The sequence below is a fragment of the Limulus polyphemus genome, unplaced genomic scaffold, assembly GCF_000517525.1.
Source record: "Limulus polyphemus unplaced genomic scaffold, Limulus_polyphemus-2.1.2 Scaffold1771, whole genome shotgun sequence".
NCBI classification, from domain to species: Eukaryota; Metazoa; Arthropoda; class Merostomata; order Xiphosura; family Limulidae; genus Limulus; species Limulus polyphemus.
This window is the reverse complement of record NW_013667381.1, coordinates 117,662-136,487: the sequence shown is the minus strand read 5'-3', so window position 1 is coordinate 136,487 and position 18,826 is coordinate 117,662. Positions and strand designations below refer to the sequence as shown.

Sequence of the window (18,826 nt, the reverse complement as noted above, 5' to 3'; positions counted from 1 at the left end):
AATAGCTGTTGATGACGCTTCCTATCTTCACGAGTCTATCCAAATTCATTTAAACCATTGTATTATCGAGGGGCTGTTGATGACGCTTCCTATCTTCACGAGTCTATCCAAATTCATTTAAACTGTATTATCGGGGGATTATCCAAATTCATTTAAACCATTGTGTTATCGAATAGATGACGCTTTCTATCTTCACGAGTCCATCCAAATTCATTTAAACCAAACAGATATTCGATAATACAACGGTTCAAATGAATTTGGATGGACTCGTGAAGATAGGAAGCGTCATCAACAGATATTCGATAATACAATGGTTTAAAATAATTTGGATAATTCCCAATCATTGATTTTCATTGGAGGTAAACCTGAAGAAATCAACTGAAAAACTAAAACTCGGTCGAAGGTTTACATTTCAACAGGACAGTGATCCCAAACACAGATCAAAGGCAACCCAAGAATGGTTTTTGAGAAAGAAAATTAAAATCCTTGACTGGCCAAGCCAAAGCCCAGACCTAAATCCACTCGAATATCTGTGGAGAGACTTGGAAATTGCTGTACATCGAAGACATCCTTCCAACGTACAAGAACTGGAGGATATGTGCAAGCACGAGTGGGCAAAACATATCTCCAACATACTGTGCAAAGCTTGTGAAGGGTTATCCAAAACGAGTTTCAGCTGTCATTGCTGCCAAAGGAGCTTCAACCAAGTATTAACTGCATAATTATGTTAGGGGTTGAAGAATTTTGAAACATGTGTTTTCATGATTTTTTGTAATCTTTAGAAACTGGTCTGACATTAATATAATAAATATTTTTGGCCATTTGAGTTATGTCTTTCACAAGAAAATAACTAAAATTGATTACCAGTACAGGGGGTGAAGACTTTTGCAAGGCACTGTATGTTTCGTTGTTCTACGTCACTACTAGTACTAGTTCTAATATTTAGCAATTCTTAGGTTACCCTTCCACTGCTCGTTAGAAACAATGGTTTCTAAGACGTCTTCTGCCTCCACGAATATATTAAACTTTTGTTTACTTAACACTAGCCCCCTAGTGCCGCAGCGGTATGTCTGTAGGACTTCCAACGCTAGAAACCGGGTTTCGATACCCGTGGTGGGCAGAGTATAGATAGCCCATTGTATAACTTTGTGCTTAATTTCAAACAAACTTAACACTAAAAATTAATTTCCCACTAAATCAGTAAAATGTTTGAATATTACCATTGTAAAATAATTTCGCTGTTAGAAACAACAGCAGCCAGTCCGTTCAGGGGAAACAACAGAAGGAACAAAATGCTTTACGATAAATTTAGTCCTATTATTGTACGTTTAAGCTTTCGTTTTTATTTATATCACTACATTACTCTTAGAATAATTTTTGTTTTGTTTTTGCAAATAAAACCACAGTTTAATTTAAACTGATAAGCATGTTTCGCAATTTCATAGGAATAATGGAAAAAAAATGTGAATTATAACTATATTTACTTTGAAAGATTTACAAAACAATTCATGAAACAGGATAAACATTAGTTGGCTGACTGAATTTATATTTTGTTATTGCTCTAAGATACAATACTATCCACTTTTGCTGAGCTCGCTTGTAATAGCATATTTCATCTATATAATGTACTTAAGAGTAGTCAGCTATCATATTGCAATATTTACCTATTTGGAACACTAACATTTGGTAAAGAATCGGTTAGGTGAAACGTGCGTATCGTAAGTATGATTAGGTAAAAAAAATTCATTATATATAGTTTAGAAACGATATCTATCTATATATATGCACAAAATTATAGCCCCCTCCTCCGTTGACACAGCGGTAATTCTACGGACTTATAATGCTAGAAACTGGGTTTCGATACCTGTGGTGGATAGACCACAGATAGTCCACTGTGTTGCTTAACTACAAAGAGAACAAAAATAAAACAAACACAAAATTACTGTTATTAATGCCTCAAACGGAGAAGTTATCAACTGTAGTTTAACGTTTTTATCTGCAATCAGTCGTTCTGTATTATTAAGGAACATTAAGACAATTCCAATGCTTTTTTTTATTTAACACCGTCCCTATTTTCCTTTCTTATGACATTTTCGAGGTCCGGCACTGCCAGGTGGTTAGGGCGCTTGATTCGCAATCTGAGGGTTATGGGTTCGAATCCCCGTCCCACCAAACATGCTCATTCTTTCAACCGTGGGGGCTTTAAAATGTTTTCGTCAATCCCAATATTCGTTTGTAGAAGAGTAGCCCAAGAGTTGGCGGTGGGTGGTGATGACTAGCTGCCCTCCCTCTAGTCTTTCACTGCTAAATTACGGACGGCTAGCGCAGATAGCCCTTGTGTAGCTTTGCGTGAAATTCAAAACAAACAAACACAGAGGCATTGTCAATAATCAAAAAAGAAATAACACTGGTATCTATCTATAATAAGCGTCGCTAAAAAAAATGTCGAGCCTGAAATAGTCAGTTCGACACACATGGATATCTGGAATAGTCAGTTCGACACACATGGATATCTGGAATAGTCAGTTCGACACACATGGATTTTGTCAAACTACTATCGATGCTCTTTCCTCTAAGTCTGTATACATCAGTTAACATAACACATGATTTACTGAGACTTGCACTTATGGTTTCGAAAATATTATGATAACAGCGTGAGTTGGATAATGAAACTTCTAACATTTAGTTAAGATAGTTAAAACACAGCCAGTATTCGGCTCTAGTGGTTTGTTTTGGTTATGTTATTTTTATAGCTACACAATAAAGTACCTGTGCTCTGCCCATGACGTGTATCGAAACTCGATTTTTTGCGTCGTAAGTTTGCAGACTTACCGCTGAGCCACTGGAGAGCATGTGTCTCTAATCTTTGTGATAGTTGTTTCCCATCAGAATTCTGTCTCTATATTTAGTAAACATAAATTCTTTGCTTACTGTAACACCATTTGTGATCACGTGGTCCAAACTTTCTTCTAAACTAAAAAAATTCACTCTTGGACAAACTGCTTGTGATGACGATGGAAGTCATGTTCTACCGGATATAGTATTGCCCCATAGCACGAGCGGTATCGGGTAGATCTCCCAAAAATAGCGGAAAGCAGTAGTTTACGGGCGTGTGCAGGAGAACAAAAGGAAAGGTTTCTGTATCTCTAATAATAACATTTTTGTTATTTTTCGGAAAACAGCTAAAATTATCCGTAGCACTTCAGTAGAAAGTAATTGATTTGAAATATTTTGGAAATGTCAAAAACAGACAGCAAAGTAGAAGTATTTTACTGATTCGTTTCCCCAAACTAGTATTTTAATAAGAATAATCAAACTGTAGACTTATATAAAAGAAATACTTCCATATACGTCTACAGTTTGATTATTCTTATTAAATTACTAATTTAGCGAAACGAATCAGTGAAATACTTCTATATAAGCCTACAGTTTGATTATTCTTATTAAAATACTAGTTTAACGAAACGAATCAGTGAAATTCACTGATTCGTTTCGCTAAACTAGTATTTTAATAATCAAACTGTAGACTTATATAGAAGTATTTCACTGATTCGTTTCGCTATACCAGTAATTTAATAATCAAACTGTAGACTGATATAGAAGTATTTCACTGATTCGTTTCGCTAAACTAGTATTTTAATAATCAAACTGTAGACTTATATAAAAGTATTTCACTAATTCGTTTCGCTAAATTAGTAATTTAATAAGTATAATCAAACTGTAGACTTATATAGAAGTATTTCACTGATTCGTTTCGCTAAACTAGTATTTTAATAAGAATAATCAAACTGTAGACTTATATAGAAGTATTTCACTGATTCGTTTCGCTAAACTAGTATTTTAATAAGAATAATAAAACTGTAGACTTATATAAAAGTATTTCACTGATTCGTTTCGCTATACCGGTTTCCAAAAAGCTACATTTGGTATTTCAAAAAGAACCGGTGCTTAGTTCCGGTGAGTACCAACAGAATTTCACCTGTGCTTGTCTTCAGTTCAGGCAAGCTTAGATGGAAAGCAAAACATTTTAAGTTATTAAACGGTTTTATTCACGAATATCATTAGTTGAATCTTTTTTTCTCGAAGTGAAGATTCCGGTCTGCTTCAACTGTGGTCTATATCTAATCAGTAGTATGTCAACAACCAAAACATCTTATTATAAACCAGTAGAAACAAAAACATGGTCGGTATAGATCAACCCATTTAACCCAGAGAAAAGGTCGCTGTAAAGCATAAGAATACTCATCGAGAAACATGTCTATTTAGATTAAAAGTCAAGTAACCCAAAATATAGTCAGTTTAGACCGTATGCAAAGTAACCCAAAACATAGCCAAACTAGACCATGTGTAAAGTAACCCAAAACATAGCCAAACTAGACCATATGTAAAGTAACCCAAAACATAGCCAAACTAGACCATATGCCAAGTAACCCAAACAACATGATAAGTATATATTATTAGTCAAATAACAAAAACAACAAAAGTGATTCAATTCTTCTTTTTGGAATCTTTTCTTAACCCTTCCCTTCTGAACAAAAGTTACACATACACACAAATGCCAGAAATGAGAGGTGGATATAAATATAAAAATGTCTCTAGTGACATTTTCACTATTAGAATAAAGTAAATTAATTTTCTTTAACATTATCAACAGGATGAAGCATGACTTAAGCTCTCACCCTATTCGCTAGGTGGCGTTTGTAACTAAGAGAAAATAGATATAGCAAATGTAATTTGTGTGAGGATTTTGGTTTTGTTGTTGTTAAATACAAAGCTATACAATGGGTTATTTATGATGTGCCCATCACGGGTATCGAAACACGGTTTTTAGAATTATGTGCCTTCAAACTTATTAGTGAGCCACTGGAAAGTTTGTGTAAAGTGAAATTATAAATTTTACATGCAAAATACAGCAATTTCGTCTGATAAGATTAAGTTTGGGGACAGTGTTATTAAGGGAACAGAAAATGTTCAATGTCCAGACAACGATTCGGAATGATTATTGTTGGCTTCTTCAACAACTTTTCCAGCATTTTCTCTATGGTTCAGAATTGACCATATCTTTGTAAGTGCTGACAAACGAAGGTAAGTTCATACCCATAAAATCTGTAATTCATTAGGCTTAGTGTTGTGTTCCATTCTCCTCAATCTTGATGTGCTCACTGGCTGTGATTTGGTGTTTTCGTTGTATGAAATTGGCAAGGTGATATTCGAGGTTGTTAAGAAGTGAGTTGAATCCATCGGGATCTTTAATGTGTTAGTTAGTTAGGGAAACTTTAATGCAGCAAAGAATCTTATCTGTGCCCTGTATAGGGCAAAGGGAATTGTATAACATACCAACAAGTTAGGAGGTAAGTAAGCCAAGCGGAAAAATGTTTCCCTCCATGAAGAACAGCCGCTCTATTCTCCAGTTGCTTGAGGTATGCGACTGTTGAAAGGATATGTCGTGGAAACATCTTATGTATACATAACCCGTGTCGCTTTGACAGACAGGGATCATTCTTAATTATGTCGCGTATTGTTGCCTTTGGCACGTGGACAGCTTCTGCCATTGAATTTTGTGTTCGTGGATTCTCATTTGTTTAAGACGTCGCTCCTTGCTTTCCATATATGAAATACAACTTGTCCTGGATGGTCCTGGCACCATAAGTAGATCCATATTACTTTGATTTCCAATGTCATTAAATACAAACGATATCCTCGTCTTGGAAAAGGTAAATCCCCGATCTGAACACATGTTTATGATCTTAGAGTATGAATTCTGTCTCGGAAAAGGGCTATAAATACCATTCTCAATTTTGCGGCAATATCACGATACCTGCGAAATGCCAAAATGTAGTTCTGATGATGACAAAACCTTGTCGAAACGTTGTACATTTGCTGTTATGTTAAACTTATATTAAAGTTTTTCTTCATTACCCATTCAAGCCGTTTCACCACAACATTATATCGGTTGGAGTTTTCACGTGATTTGCTGATTTGCACAAAATCGTTTTAATGTAACACACCCAACCCTCTGAATATAAATGATTATTGTTCAATCAATATTAATTAGACATTCTTAAACACTTAATATATTACCAAGATATTTCACCTTGAAAACATTGGGAGAACGATACAGAAGACTGATTTTCAAACATTTTTATTAAACTGATTTAAAGCAGTCAAGCTTTATTTTTACAAGAGAATAAAAACATACAAACTGTAAAAAAGGGGAGAGGAGAAGTATAGAGATAAGAAGATTAAGTTATTTCGATTAAAAGTTTTAAGATATTGACGTTTTGTTTCAAGCATATTTTCCAAAATTATTTTACACACAAGTAAAAAAAGTGCAGAAATAGTCAATCAATGACGTACTGTTTATTTGTACAAAAAAGTACTTATAATCAGATTTATCAAAACGTGTATTAACAACAGTCCTAACATTATATGAAAATATATTCTAGAAATACTTTGTATATAATTAAGCTTATACTATAACGTCTTGAATGCCAAACAATGGACTTAATATTTTTAGATCGTAGAATAATTTTGCATAGTATAGTAGAATATTACATAATATTGCATTAGGAAGACTAGAATAATTCAACTAGGTAATTATACCTTTAACATAATATACATCGATAGAAACTCTACCGGTAGAATCGGCGGGATACTCTTTATTGTTTAGTTGAAATTTCTAGTGAGGGCGCTGTGTAGCTCTTACACATAGATTTTTTTCGACATAACGACGGCATATAAAATTTATTTTAAGCTAAGTAAATGATTTAAATACGTATTACAGGAGCATGATGTTAAATCACAATATCTTGTATAAGCATCAGATACTTTATCTCTACTATTATTTTAACAAGAGTGTGTAGACGCATGATCCAAACTCACACCACTTTCGAAAAATAGTTTAACTGTAATTACGTAACAATTTTCTTTACACGTCTTCGGATTTGCTTGGCAATTTGCTAACATCTCCATAGAGAGTTTCAAATAAATGACAAGTAAACGTTTAATATTTAAGTAACGATAATATGTTTTTGGAATGTCTCCAATTTAAAAGAATTATCAACTAACTTTATTCCTTATAATATTTTGTTTCAGGTATGAGACATAAGATTTTAAGCATACTGTTAAACTTTTCCTTTTACAAGACACTCCTAATTTTCCTAAGATGGTGTGACATAAGGACTGAAAACTGATTATCAAAGAAGTCTCTAGACAAGCTTACAGCAACAAAGATTGCTTTCACAAGTTATTTATCTGTTGTTGATTTTGTAGTTCTCTTCTTAATTTAAAACTTGAATTTACTTACTTTCGTTCTCAGAAGAACTAAATTCACGCAGAAAGTAAGACATACTTTCTATAAGTTAAGGAAATAAATATCCTAGTTATCAGTATAATAGCTTAAGTAGCCGAACTAACTGCAGCTTATGTTTCTTTGGTTGACCCTTTTCTTCTGTAGTTGCCATGGACTTAATCTGTGTTATCACCACGCTAGCAGATCTTAACGAGTTAATCAATCATAGAAGGTCTCAAATACTCTTCTTCTGTAGTTGCCATGGATTTAATCTGTGTAATCACCACGCTAGCAGATCTTAACGAGTTAGTCAGTCATAGAAGGTCTCAAATACTCTTCTTCTGTAGTTGCCATGGATTTAATCTGTGTAATCACCACGCTAGCAGATCTTATCGAGTTAGTCAGTCATAGAAGGTCTCAAATATTCTTCTTCTGTAGTTGCCATGGATTTAATCTGTGTAATCACCACGCTAGCAGATCTTAACGAGTTAGTCAGTCATACTGGGGTTAGTGTAGCTGAATCCCTTAAACTGCTGCTGATCCATTGTAGCTAGCAATTGGGGTTCTAACGGGGTCAGGACCGCTGTTTCCCTGGTAAAGCCATCGTCAAAGTTACTTACATCACTTGGTCCTGACTGAAACAATATAAACGCCTTCATTTTAATGACAGAGTTTATATAAGATACAAAACCTAAGTATACATTATAGCATATTAGATAATTATGTCTCAACGAACTTCAGGCTTAGAAAAACTGTTGGATTTTAGTGATGAAGACGTTAATTCTAGACTACCATCACAGAGCTTGAGTGAATCGGTTTCAATTACTCTTGCGAAGGTTCTCAATAATACCCTGACCTTGCTGGAGATTACCTCGTTTTTAAGGTAAATTTTAATACTCAAATATTATATTTTACTTACGGTCAGAAATACCGCAAACAGCGAGGCTACCGAACTGATGAATAACTACATACTAATCATTATTAATGTTTGTTTTACGATAATGAATATTCCTAGTTAAACCGAAATATTACATTTTGTATATTAAATATTTGGTTAATTTTTAGTTCTGATCAATGTACGTAACTTGCTTTGATCAGAAATTAATGATCATATACTAAAACAAAATCATCACTAAAAACGTTACAATCGTATTTTCAGTTATGATTGTTAACATTGTTATGGCATAATAAAAATAAAAGTTTTATTTCACTTTCATCTTAAGAATGGTTTAAAGTGTTAAATATGAAGTCCAAAATGTTATTATTAAAGCTAATAATTCATTAGAATACATAACTCTGAATTATTCAATTAAAAATAATCGTGAAATATACCAAATCGTCATCGACTTAAAATAAGACCCAAAACTCGAGTGCTTTCGAATAGTTGACTATTCTTTTTCAGGAGTACAAATCGTCATCATAATGTGCATAAATATGAATCTCAAACAGCTAAAAAATATATATATATATACTTAATACACCATACCAGGGTCAGCTTCTTACGAACTTCAGAAAGCATTATTAATAATGAGTATGAGTTAAATAATATAGAATGGAATGATTTGGGCTATGCCCCCTCCTAAACTACGTCTAGTGGAGTTCCTAATCCCTTTTGAGGCATTTTACGTTAGATAAAAAAGGGACCAATTTGGGACAAATACATTTGCTAACTTTAAGACTCATCTTGGCAGTATTGCTCTTGACACAGATTATATAGCTATAATCAAAACAAAACAAATTATGTAGAAAGGATGTCTGCTTCAAAGCATTTAAAATGTACAACGGATATTATCATTACTAAGCCTGATAAAGGTGATGGGATGTTGCTACTTGATAGGGTTGACTACACACAGATAGATTAAAAAAATATCACATGGCTGTATTGTAAACGTTAGGACGAAGTTTAATGTTGATCAACATATACAAATAAAGATAGTAATCTTCACGAAAATCACTACTATGGAAATATTAATATATCATTTGTTAAAAACACGCAGAATTGCTAGATATAACTGTTATACTGACCAGTGTAGGCTTGAAAGGTGGTTCAATTAGTTTACGTTCAATCCTCTCCCAACTGACAGACTTGAAGAAAGGCTGATACATTATGTTTCCTGCTGAGCACGTGGGCATCCCCAGTCGCATAGTCGGATCCTTTTGAAGAAGCTGTATAAAAAAAAAAAATATTTTTTCACATTATACTGTTTACTTTGACCTTCACAAATATAGGCACATACATCATTATGATTTGAAACTTATTTAACTGCTAAAGTTTTAAAACTTGCAGGAACATGTACATCTTTACATCGAATTTCTTCTATTTTGATTTTATATAACAGGCAATCCATGGGCGCTTTTATAGTAAAGTATTCATATATTATTAGAAAAATCTGAAAATATGGAATGTTTGTTAAAATCAGATATTGCAACTTATCATTCACTGATTAAATCATAAGTTCTTAGAAAAATATTACAAATTATTGATTATAAAAAACAACTTTGAACAAGTTTCTGTAGAAAACACAAATCAACATGCACAGATCTAACTTCGAATCTCATAAGGTCTGACCAAGGCAAACAACATAGTTGTGTTTTGTTTGTTTAATTCTCTCCAGTGCTCGACCGGAAACCTAAATTTCTATATCAAAAATGTCAGAAATTTCACACTTTCTTCACTATAGTGAAAGAGTAAAATTAAGTGATTTTTTTGCTCTACTTCACAAGACTTGAGTTAGGATTATTCAGTGAAAAGACCCCTCACTTGTCCACATTAAATGGTTATTTAAATACTTATCAAAGTATTCCTAAAGTAATGGAGTTTTATAGAAGAATGGTAGAATAAGATAAGGAAGAGTAAGTACAGATCTATAGTACGGGAATATCAGCATACTTCATCTACTGATATAATATTTACTGTATTATTAGTACACACTTTTGCGAATTATTTTAATTTGCTAGCTCTTTCAGTCAATTAATTTTTCATCAAAATCAATAATTTATATTTACGTTGCAGATAAATCCTTTTTGTAAACCAGTTGGGTATTTAAATCTGGATTTGTACGTTCCTAATTTTGAACTGTTGACTAGAAGGAAGGTAGCCACGCTTTACCCACACTAATGGATGGATTAGCACTCTTATAACACACCCCTAAGTTAAAGGGGTATTTTTTGGTATCGCATGGATTCGAACCCGGCTCACCACTTTCGAAATCCGGAGCTCTACCATAGCGACGAACCGTGCTCGTGCTTAATGATCAGTTTTGTTTGAATTTAAATATTGTGCAATGATACAGTGTACTTGAGTTATGTTTGTTCATTAATTACGTTGTAGAGCTCGAAATAATTATGTTTAAACTATGTTTTTAAACGATATTTTATATAGAAACGAGAGAGGTTATAATTTTTAAGTGGCTTTTTATTTTACATTAAACTTACATTTACCTGTACAAAATATTAAATATTTTGGAAGAGCAGTAACAATATTTGTTTCCAAATACTATTTATCAACAGAGCTAACATCTTTAACTGTAGAATCTCTGAACTTTGTCAAACAGAAGACATTAAGTCAGTCCTCGACTAGGCCTAAATAAGATGATGGATGTTTACTTACTGAATTTTAAAGACTAATCTATTTAGATAAACTCCTATTCTAGTTTGTTGGCATATCGAGGGCGTACTAGATATACAATTCTAGAAATGAATCTAGTAATAGTGGATTTAAATCTTAACAAACTACAATGTTTTGAATTATCGAAGTTAGTGGCATGAAAATGCCTAAAAATATTGTACTTACTAAAGAAATTATCTCTTTTGCTTCTTTACTAAGGAACCTGGGGTAATAAACCTCTTCATTACAGATCGACCAGAATAGCTCGGCTTCATCGGTTCCGTTATAAGGAGACTGTCCTGTTAGCATCTCGTACAGTAACACTCCGAAGGACCACCAGTCAACAGACTGGTTGTACTGTTGCCCTTTGATCATCTGCGGAAGTGGAAAACGAAAGATTGCGAAATATTTCCATAATGCTGGTTTTGAAAGAAGGAATGTACTAATAAACACGTGTTCATGCAATACACATCACATTACCACCGACGAAACAGAAAGCTTCAACCAAACGACAGGAAATACGATGTAGGAGAAGTACGTTATATCAGGAGCATCTAATACATTTTGGCTTGTTAGAACAGTTAAAGAACTGATTAAACGACCAAAACGATTAGACGAAATTATAAAATATCTATATAAAACACACAGAATTCCAGCAGTAATTAGTGGGATTAACTACAATGTTGATGGTATTCTCTTGCATCTGTGTGTGTTATTAGAAACTCTGTTAGCCAACAAAGGTTAATTCGTGTGATTATTTATTCAACAATTGAAAGGAATAAAGATGCCTAATAAGATAGGTTATATGCATTAGTGCGGTTTATAACAACAAACGATGCATGAGTACGTGTTTTTGATATAAAAACTAAATATAAGGGTAAAATTGATAAGTCGTATAATATGTGAAGCCAAAATAAAATTAATTGGCAACTTGTGTGTATGATTCCTTTATAATCAACTATAAACCGTTTAACAAATCTGGTTATTTTAAATGTTAACATTATTAGATTACATATTCTTTACGAACTATAATAGTACTTATACTATTTGAAATGTTAACATTATTAGATTACATATTCTTTACGAACTATAATAGTACTTATACTATTTGAAATGTTAACATTATTAGATTACATATTCTTTACGAACTATAATAGTACTTATACTTTAAAATACCCGTAAATGCGTTAGTGTGAATACACCCGATGAATTATTTAATTATAATAATACACGAATATACATAATTGTGCATATATGTGTTCATTAAAATAAAATATAGTTATACTCATCAAACTAGCACACTAGGGCGATTTGGTTTGGTTTTTGTTAAAAGAAAGTTGCATATTGGGCTATTTGTTCTCTATCCACCTTTAGTATTGAAATTCGAATTTTGCGTCGTAAGCTTGCAGAATTACTGCTGAGCTACTGGGGCGGAAAGCCACTACGTCAAAAATTCTTGTCAATGCGGAACTTAAAAGAAGCGAACTCATCCTATATTTAAAGAATCCCGAAAGTCTGTTTATTTTTATTGAAAATATAGCTTTCTAAATATACCTCAGATCTGTAACATACTGTTCTGTTGCTGATTTGTTTGTTGTCTTTTTTATGGATTTTTGCAAGCGGTGCTTTAAGTTTACAAGCGATGAAGTCTATATCTTATCAGATTTATTTTCCTTTTCTTAGAGTTTTATTTTCAGCGTTTATTTGGTAGGGGTACTAGTGTGTAACTTAAAAGACAAATATATATATATATATATGTTTGTTCTACTCTCAGAGGGCAAGTAATAGTTTCTTTCATTATACAAATACGTGAATAATATAGTATTTTCAACTGCTTTATAGTTGTACATGTATCAACACGTACAACTTTGTATATTTGTAAAGTACTTCTAGATAGTGTTAGTAAGGGAATTAGAACTCCCCAATGGCATGCGTTAGAGAGCGTCTCTCATGTGATATTTGGTGATGGGAATTTTTTAAAGAAAGGAACAATAGCACATTGAATTACCAAATAATGTGCATTATTATTACGTATTGTAACTTGAAGAATCTAGCGTTATTCACACGGGATATATACAATATAAACGTATAGGTTATCTGTTTCAGTTTGTTTCTATTGGTTTTGCCATGGAGGTATCAAACCAGGCTACAATCAACCGGAAATAAACAGAACACTTGAACATTCTGGCAACAAAAGCGTTAAGTGCTTATTCGCTTATAACTTTTAGACAACATCTATTCAAGATATTAGTAGAAACTAGTTAAGCATTGATCCAAGGCAACATTTCAATTATTGTTATTCAGTATTAGTAGAAATCAGTTAACCATTGATCCAAGGCAACATTCAAATTGTTGTTATTTAGTATCATGAATGAAGAATTCACTAGTAGTGAGATATTTCTTTTAAAATAGGCTCAATAAAAGCTTGGCGCATAAAGAATAATTTTGTTAAAACGGCAAATGAAAATCCAGAAAATTAAGTAAATATTTCAAATTAATTACAACAAAAACAACACTGACTTCACTATACAGTATGTTTAACATTCTGAATTTTCTGTAAGCTGAGTTTAACAGAACGCTACAGAAATCAAAACGCTGTTTCTGCCGTATTAAAAGGAAAAAGCAAAACATTTTAACAACTCAAACACAATATTCAGGAAACTAGCATTTCATGAAAGTTTCAAAGAGAATAAAAGTTCAATATTGGATTACAAATGACTACACTTTATGTGTGAGTTCAATATTGGATTACAAGTGACTAAATTTTGTGTGATTTCAATATTGGATTACAAATGACTTCACTTTATGTGTGAGTTCAGTTTTGGATTACAAGTGACTAAACTTTAGGTGTGAGTTCAATATTGGATTACTAATAACTAAATTTTATGTATGAATTCAATATTGGATTACAAGTGACTAAACTTTAGGTGTGAGTTCAATTTTGGATTACTAGTAACTAAACTTTATGTATGAATTCAATATTGGATTACAAGTGACTAAATTTTAGGTGTGAGTTCAATATTGGATTACTAATAACTAAACCTTATGTATGAATTCAATATTGGATTACAAGTGACTAAGCTTTAGGTGTCAGTTCAATATTGGATTACTAGTAACTAAACTTTATGTATGAATTCATTATTGGGTTACTAGTAAGTGAAAGTTACATGTGAGTTCGCACCGAAATTAGCGGTGAACCTCTGTGGAGAGTAGCACCAAACTACACGTGCCGTATATAAAAAAAGGTAAAAAAAAGCAGTTGGTACGTACTTCTGGAGCCATATACTCAGGGGTGCCACAAAAGTTTGAAGGAAGACACTCTTCGTTATAACTTCGTAACTGACACATTCCAAAGTCGACCAATCGAATATGTCCTTCAGAGTCAAGCAAAATATTGTCTAGTTTCAAGTCTCTGCAGAAAAAGAAATAGAAGGTCCCTGATTTTGAGAAACTCTTAAAAATGTAACTCATGTTAATCGTTGTTGTCTTGAGTAAATTAGTTTATTTGTTAACCTAACCGGCAACTAAGTTTTCCCGAATTTCTTCAAAATTACTAGACAGTATTGTTCGCTGTTACTATTCTTTATATCTTAAATAGTGATTTGTTTTAGAGGTTCTTATTTATAGAATAGTTAATAAAATATTTCATGTTTTACAGGCTTTTTTCTTTTTGAATGTCCTTAAAATGAATTAACGAAATATATGTTGTCTGTTTGCTTTATATTTGTTCACGTAATTATGAATTTCTTTTTTTGTTGCAATTTTGTTCGATGTAGAGAAAGTAATAAAAACAAGTTTTTATAGTTTGAAAATTAGCAATAAATAAATAAAACTTTTGTCAAGCCTAAAAAAAAATATACAACTTTATCTTCTGTGTCTAACATAGAACATCAATGATATGAACGATTGAATGATTTTTGTATTGTAAAAACGTATTTTTATTGTTAAAATGCTAAAAGTATAGCTTTAAAAGTTACGGTTTTAATATCGAAAACGGGCGAAAAAATAAAAACCAATAGCCCTAAAATATGTGATAAAAAGAACAAAAACCCTATATGTTTGTTTATTACATTCCTTTTAATTTGTCCATTTCGTATTCAAAAGCCGAGGCATGTAAAAATAGCATTTTAGATCTGTATTTCTTCTCCCATAAGGGGTCTTTCGTACAATACCAGAGCTCAACAGGTGGGTTGAACGATGAAAGACAAAATATTCTTTGAAACGCTCTTTATAAATATGCAGTATAATACTCCTAATTTTACGTTTTAAACACCAAAATTCACATTTAACTTGTTAGTTTTTATATGTGAAAATCCACAGATAATAACATATAATTCTATAATTTTATTTGTACGTTAGTCGTAGTACCATTAGTGAGTAAATCTCTGTTGAATTTGAAGGTGAAAACGTTATTTGTGAACTTAGGCCAACACGCACAACTGTGTAAAAGTGATAATAGTCTGCAGGTTAAGGAAGAAATAAACTAATTTTTTATCATTAGTGGACTGAACTGAGCTTTATTTTCACCAAATAAGGAAAACGAATCAACACAATAGAAAAAAAACAACAAACAAATAAAAAAAGTTACTGCAGTATGGAACACTCTATCTATGTAATTTAAAGATCAAAATGTATTAGTCAATCCGTATGTGTATGCGTGCTAGCTCACATAGAAACCCAATATTCGTATAGGGCTATAGGCTAAATGTGCAGTGCTTACGTTCACACGAGTGCAAAAGTGAGCGACATTTAACGTGCATTGCTCTATACGAGTGCAAAAGTGAACGACATTCAACTTGCATTCCTCTATAAAAGTGCAAAACTACGACGTTTATAGCGTTAACTTTAATAAAGACAGTTACTTCAGTAACATAAATAAACACGCAAGGAAACATATTAAGTTAATTCTTTACCTTTTTGTGGTTTATAAATAACTCCAAAACCATTACTTCTCGATACAAATTCCAACACGCGCCTAAAAATCAACAATTAGGGCTAAAGTTTATCTATGCTTTTTACGTGAAGTATGAATTTCTCCGCTATATAATCTACGTTAATTAGTATTAATAGTCATTGCCGAAACTTCATTCATTTTCGATTATCTACTTACATTGTACGGGAAGAACGAGTTTATTTCATAGTGTGTTATAAAAATATTTACAATAAATTGCACGAATAAATATAAGAATAACATTTACTCATTCATCCATTATTTACTAATTTTTGAAGAATTTGATGGCTTTTATATTTTCAATGCTGTGAACATTAAATATTTATTTATCATTTACGAAATTACCATTTTTTTTAGTGTAAGTATTTTCCCGCTTTTTGTTTTATATAACTATGAGCAGTTCAGGTACGGGTATAGTATGATTGAACTAGCAGAAAACAAGAAGCTTGCATGAAACATATTGAATAATTATAGGCCTAATATGAGTGGTTATTATAATTCAGATGAATACTTTGCTTTTTACAAACGCTTCATATTTACGTCGGCAAGCACCGAGCAAGCCTAAATATTTGTTTGAGTCTCACGTGAATATTCAAGATACGTGAACTATTTTTTCGCAGTTCACACGGAAAAACGTCTGTCATTTCTTACAATAATACAACTTTTACGATGATTATGAATTGAAACTTAATAAGGTAAGGTAGGTAGCGCCTAGTGACAACGTAGTTCCAAAACTACGCGTTTTTCACACTTGAATTGGTTATCTGAATTAGTCAGAAGCGAAAGCGCAGAGCCATAGATCTGTTCGATGGTTGTCAAATCAACGCCATTTTTTATTGCCATGGAAATGTTAATAGAATTATTTAGGCGAATAAGTTTAGTTGGATATTTTAAAATATGGCATATGAATCTATTTGGGTTGACAAAGATACCCTGTATTTTATTCTTTGTACCTAAATTTAACTGAATAGTACATAATGTATAATTTGAAAATTCTTCACGGAACCATTCGGTGTTGCTTAAATTACGCCAAAATGAAATACAAGATGGCGCACACTGTATGTACACAAAACTCCAAGTTACCGGTATAGGATTTATAATCTCTTATGCATAGAGCTCACTACGTTCGTATTGCGATGGTTCGGATAGTTGTCTTTATTTAGGAAAGAATACATATTATTACAGAGCTATTGAAAGCGAAAAGCTACGGCATTGGAAAAATTTTATTTTTATTTGGAAAATAAAGCCAACTTGTAAACACTTTCACGGAAAATACTAATTTCAAGCCATTATACAACTGCTTACGAAACATGCGTATAAACGAATGGAACGAAACTGATAGAGAATACATTATTAAAAAAGAAGTCATATTTAGTTTTGACTTAATTTGCAATATGAAAAGGTAACATTATATTATTATTATTTTAAATAATGTGATCTAGAATGTTTCGACCTCGTTTCGTATTTTTGTTTCAGCTCTGTCTTCTGAAAGTACAAATAATTATATTAAGTTGATTATTTGTTGTCTTCTTGATAAATTATTTTTTGGTTACCCTATAAAAGGCATAGTTGAAATAAAAGTGGGACTTTACAACTATACAAATTATTTCTCAATAAACAGTATTCGGTAATCATATATATATTTCATATAATAACTACAGAAAAAAGACAAAGCTATAAAAGAAAACTTCCAACCTGTAGATGATTCTTTTCTTGTGCATGAACATTAGGGTTACCACAATCTCTGCGGCATAAAACCTGTTGATTAAACAAATTGCTTTTATGAAAAACATTATTCATATATGTAAGCTCATATTAATGAATATTGTTTATACTGCTTATAATGAACTATCGTACTGTTATTTGTAAAAATAATTTATGTTTATGAAGGTTTTTACTATTAAGCTAAAAAAAGTACAGAAAGTTCATAACTAAGTTGATTTGAGTTGGCTCCCCAGTGACACAGCGGCATGTCTGCGGACTTACAACACTAGAAACCGGGTGTGTAGCTTTATGCTTAACTTCAAACAAACAGACTTGAGTTGTGGGAATTTTATTTATAGAAAATTTCCAATGAAACACAATATATCGTAAAAAAGACATTAAAAGATGTTTTTCACCACTCTTTAAAAATAGAAACAACATAATAAAACATATCAAATTTACTATTTATTTATCATTACTTGTAATTTTGTAAATATTTCTAAATAATGTTAGAAAGATGAAATAACCGTAATCAACCGTCACCTGGCTCTATCCTGATCAAATTTTCCAGATTGTTCGACATGAAACATAAGATCACCTCCACCCAAATATTCCATAGCGTAGAAAAGATGACCCTGTAATAACGATGGAAATATACTTAGTTAATAACGACAAGAGTGGTTTAGTAACATGTACTAAAATATTTTTATTTCCACACACTTTTCTCTTAATTAAATTAAAATGATATACTCCTAATCATCCAGTGTTTTAAAAGTAATAATATAGTGTGTTTATAGGTACATTTTTCCAGTTACTTATAATTTTAATACACAAGAACATCACAAACCTCGGTCTGAAAAGTACAGAAAAGTTTACATAGGAATGGGTGGCTGTTTCCGAGTGCTAACATCTTCCTTTCAATAACTGTGCTCTCTATGTCATTATCTTCTATCACTATATTCTTCTTTAAGCACTTGATAGCGAAATATCGGTCGGTCCCCTTAAGCTCAGCTAACATCACCTTGATAAAATATATAATTTTTAGTATTTCACAAGACATATCAACTTGAGACATGCATGCGATCATTTTAATGTTTTATTTTATTTTTAACTAGCTGGAGTACCAGTTCCCTGATGGAAGTTATGTAAATTCATGATTAATGAAAGGTTATCTTAGGACATGAAGCAACTACGAAACGTAAAGTGTGAAACCGCAAGTTTGCATGTTACTTCGCATGGGCCAAACAATCCTTCGTGACAAATTTGGTGAAGG

General features: G+C 32.2%; 1 protein-coding gene across 1 annotated transcript in view; it reads right to left on the bottom strand.

The window, feature by feature from the left end:
• Positions 1-6,284: 6,284 nt before the first annotated feature.
• Positions 6,285-18,826, bottom strand: part of LOC106464887 (putative protein kinase C delta type homolog) — a 15,645-nt gene continuing 3,103 nt past the window's right edge. Inside the window, exons 3-9 of the mRNA XM_022392692.1 lie at positions 18,401-18,574; positions 18,097-18,188; positions 17,545-17,607; positions 14,169-14,310; positions 11,085-11,273; positions 9,317-9,457; positions 6,285-7,926 (exon numbers count right to left, since the gene is read on the bottom strand). Of these exons, the coding sequence (XP_022248400.1) occupies positions 7,780-7,926; positions 9,317-9,457; positions 11,085-11,273; positions 14,169-14,310; positions 17,545-17,607; positions 18,097-18,188; positions 18,401-18,574 (948 nt within the window). The 3' untranslated portion in view covers positions 6,285-7,779. The remainder of the gene's footprint in view (positions 7,927-9,316; positions 9,458-11,084; positions 11,274-14,168; positions 14,311-17,544; positions 17,608-18,096; positions 18,189-18,400; positions 18,575-18,826) is intronic.